General features: G+C 35.9%; 1 protein-coding gene across 2 annotated transcripts; it reads left to right on the top strand.

Moving 5' to 3' along the window:
• The first annotated feature begins 329 nt into the window (after window positions 1-329).
• Window positions 330-3593, top strand: LOC124931028 (serine/arginine-rich splicing factor RS2Z33-like). 2 transcript variants are annotated; one of them, XM_047471416.1, is made up of 7 exons: window positions 330-455; window positions 857-968; window positions 1522-1561; window positions 1701-1796; window positions 2357-2553; window positions 2689-2778; window positions 2863-3593. In XM_047471416.1, the coding sequence occupies exons 2-7, from the start codon at window positions 862-864 to the stop codon at window positions 3335-3337; spliced, it is 1005 nt and encodes a 334-aa protein (XP_047327372.1). In that variant the 5' UTR covers window positions 330-455; window positions 857-861; the 3' UTR covers window positions 3338-3593. The 2 variants fall into 2 exon arrangements, with proteins under 2 accessions (XP_047327372.1, XP_047327371.1); XM_047471415.1 differs by lacking the exon at window positions 330-455 and having other exon boundaries at window positions 859-968; window positions 1522-1796.
• The last annotated feature ends 474 nt before the right edge of the window (window positions 3594-4067 follow it).

Here is a 4067-nt window from a genome sequence, read left to right as displayed (position 1 = left end):
ATGTCATAAAAGCAATCCTCCCTATTGCCTGAATGTTATAATCAACTTTTATTTAACTCACAAAATTTATTGTGATTTTTTTTTATAATATTTACAAAACCCTCTCAATGTCGGACCCTATACGGATTTATACGTGGTTAGAAGCGGATTTATGATCAACCAAAGAAAAATAACAAAAATAAAAAATAATTTTAAGGTAAAGGACTATAATATTGACAACTCAATCAAATAGGTGATGGCAATATTTGACAAATAAAAAACATAAAAGATGAATTTGAATATATGATTCAAATTTGATGGTGATTTTATATGTTTGGCTACAAAAATATCACCGTGGGAAGTTATGTATCATATAGATTGACAGACCGACTAGGGTTCTCTCTCTCTTATCATTTTCTCTCTCTCTCTCTCCATATCTATCCTCGGCGTTTGTTAAGCGGCGTGGAGACTCGCAGGTGAGTTTAGGGTGTCGTAAACTTGTTAGTCAATCTCGTTTTCTTGTTTTTTTCGGATCTATTCTGTAAAGAAACATGCTTTTATAGATTATTGTACCGAATAATGGATATACAAAAGCCTGCTTAATCTCCTTTGATAGGAGGAGATGAAATATCGGAGATTGTTCCAAGTAATTGGACAAGGCCTTTGAGGGATGTCACAGAAACATGGTTATAGGGTTTAGGAAGAATCTCCAGAATAGTCTGTTCAATTTTAATTGTTAATTATGGTTGTAATTAGTTATTAATGTATAAATGTGTGACCTTGGGGATTATTAAAACTCAATTCTACTTGTGTTGTTATAGAATTTGTATAGTTTGTCTATTCACATTTGTTTGTCAAAAATGTGACTTGATTTCAGGTAAGATGCCTAGGTATGATGATCACCATGGTTCAACAAGAGTTTATGTTGGCCGTTTGTCATCAAGAACAAGGACCCGCGATTTGGAGGACATGTTTAGCAGATATGGAAGGTAATAATAAACTTATGGTAGAGAGGATGATCACAAAGAACATCTCCGTAGTTTGCTATTTCAATTGGAAGATGTTTTATCGTTGTTGTTGGTTAGCCTTTGTTTCTTCTGATATGTGCTTATTCTCTTGTTAGTGTGATTTGTCTTTAGTGACAATTAGAGTACTCAACCTTGTCTCTAGGAGATAGATGAGATGTTTTCCCAACTAATGTTCGTTCAGTTACAAGAACGTGTGCTTAGTATTCACTAAGTCAAGCCATGTGGCCTCAGAAGTTTAACTTGAATGGTCTTTCTGAAGGTTTCTGGGTTATTGCCCAACCTGGAGGTCAATGATGAGATGTTGTCCTTGGTGTGGGAATTGGTGGCCACTCTTGCTATGTGTTAAAAGGATCTTGGCGATTCTTTCTATAGTGTTCTTGATTATTTTTTTGAATCATGGATCTGGAAAAAGTTTGAAGTGGTTTTTAGTTCATCATTGAGGGGGGAAAAAAGTATCAACCCTTCCGTAGATATGTCATGATGGCCTTACTGTTTATGGCACCCATTTACGCAGAATACGCGATGTGGATATGAAGCGTGACTATGCCTTTATTGTATGTATTCTTTCCTTGTTACTTTTTTCTTTCTTTACTTTATTACTATTATGTTAGAAGCATTGGCTTGTCCTTTTCTGTACAAAGGCTACAAGTCATAGTAGCCTTCTTTCTGTATTGTTTACTGTCCTTGAAACAGGAATTTGGTGATCCTCGCGATGCGGATGATGCAGTTTATGCATTAAATGGCCGAGATATAGGTGGAAGCCGAATCCTTGTTGAACTTGCAAGAGGGGTATGTATGTTCAATCTTTAGTCATTTAACTCAATAGTCCCAAATCTTTAGTCATTTAACTCAATAACCCCAAATAATTCACTTCTTTCATCAGACAAGCTTTTTGCATCAAACAAGGTCTTATTCTTATAAATCCCAAGCTAACCTGTATAACTTTGATGCATGGTTATGCCTTCCCTAGGTTCTTCATTTTCCCAATTCTTAAAACAAACTAAAATAGTCTCAATAACGATAACCAGAATGAAATGTGCATGTCTAATTGTCTATGTTCATAAGGTATTGAATACATGAATCTTTGTAGATGGTCTCCAGTTCCTTTATTTTTTTATATTATTGAATTTAATTGGTTTGTTTATGACCATCAAAATTCCCATAACATTGTAGTGGATTATTAATTTAATACGAATTTTGTTTGACAGTTACAAATATGTGCAATGTTTTTCTTTCTTGTTTATCCATCCATAGCAAAAACATCTTAAACAGAGAATCGTATTCTTGGATAAAGTGTTTGATTCATTGAAAAGATGATGTTAAAGATTTTTGTGGACAACACCATACAGGGACCACGTCCTCCAGGTGGATTTCGTGGAGATTTGGCTAGGGGTCCCCCACCTGGTGCAGGGCGTTGCTTCAATTGTGGTCTTGATGGTCACTGGGCCCGAGACTGCAAAGCTGGAGACTGGAAGAACAAGTGCTATCGCTGTGGGGATCGTGGACATATTGAAAGGAACTGTCAAAACAGTCCCAAGAAACTCAAGTATGTATACTCCCTTGTGCAAAATCATCTCACTTTTTCACATAACCTTTGATTACTAACTCTTGAAATGTGTTGGGCCTGTTTTTTTCCCTCCAAAGAGTTGGATTATTTGAATTTACTCCCTTTATTGTGCAGGCGTGAGAAGAGCTATTCTCGTTCCCCTCCCCCGCGACGTGGGAGAAGCAGAAGCCCAAGGAGGAATGTCAGCAGAAGCCGTAGCTACAGGTATCATCACCCTCCAGATTCAAATATTATTACCTTTAACATCTGGGATTCATTTCATCAACTTTTTTATTTTATAATCTGTAGCCGGTCCAGATCGCCTGCTCCAAAGAGAGAGGTAAGTATTGATAGGCACAGATCTAGGAGCCGCAGTTATAGCAGGAGTCCTCCAAAGAGGAGCAACAGGGCATCACCGCCAGCTAAAGGCAGGAAACGCAGCCCATCACCACCTGAGGAGGAGAGAAGCCAGTCACCACCGGCAAGGAAGGCGACAAATGGAGGGTCGTCGGGATACAACAGTAGAAGCCCAAGTCCAAGGGGAAGGAGCCTAAGTCCGGTAGGAAAGAGGAGGAGCCCAGGTCCAATTGAGGATGATGATGAAAGAGCAAGCCCTAGGGATAATAAGAGGAGCCCGGCAGTTTCAGAAGAGAATGGTGGTGGGCGCAGTAGAAGTGGTAGTAGCCCAATGGCTAAAGATGATGATGATGATGATAGGAGCCCTGCTGCTGCTCCTGCTTATGAGGAGGATGAGGATGACAACAATGGCTCCTCTCCAAGGTGATGATGATATCATCAGAGTGTCCTTCTAATGGAAAAGGAATCAAAATTAATGTTAAGAAAGACAGACAGACAAGATCATGATTTCTTCTCTTTTAAGCATTTGGTTATGCAATTTTCTTGACATGGATGGATGGGATTTGTGTTGAACTCATGTTTATTCTCTTTCTTATACTCAGAATCAAACTGTAGTTGCCAATAACTATTTTAGGTTGAGTTTTATTTGTATGAAAAATATTTATGTTTGTTGTTCCTTGAACAAGATAATGGTCTATGACTCTATTTTCATCCCAATTATGATCTTTTTTACATCCAAATCTATTATACTTTAAATCAACCACTTCAAGTCTTGTTTGAATTGGTAGATGTAGGTAGGGTTTAACTGGTTCAGTCCGATTTTTCTTCAGAAAAATTTATAGATTTTTCTTCAGAAAAATTTATAGATTTTTCTTCAGAAAAATTTATAAATTTTTCTGCCATAAGATCATTTGATAAAATATAAAATTATAAACTAAACATGAAGATTCAATATATATGAACATTCTTTTAAAATTCTAATAAAGTGTGTTAGTTTATTTTTAAATTATTAAAATTTTAAATAAAATATATATTTAATTCATAAAATAAGTTAAATTATTTATCAAATTAAAATGAATTAAAATTAATGAGTCAAAAATAATAAATATAAGCTAAAATTTAAATTATTAACAATTACACTCATTCCGTTAATAAGT

This window comes from Impatiens glandulifera, chromosome 3 (assembly GCF_907164915.1).
Source record: "Impatiens glandulifera chromosome 3, dImpGla2.1, whole genome shotgun sequence".
In the NCBI taxonomy this organism is placed as follows: domain Eukaryota; kingdom Viridiplantae; phylum Streptophyta; class Magnoliopsida; order Ericales; family Balsaminaceae; genus Impatiens; species Impatiens glandulifera.
The sequence above is the reverse complement of the archived record's forward strand: the minus strand, read 5'-3'. Positions and strand labels throughout refer to the sequence as shown.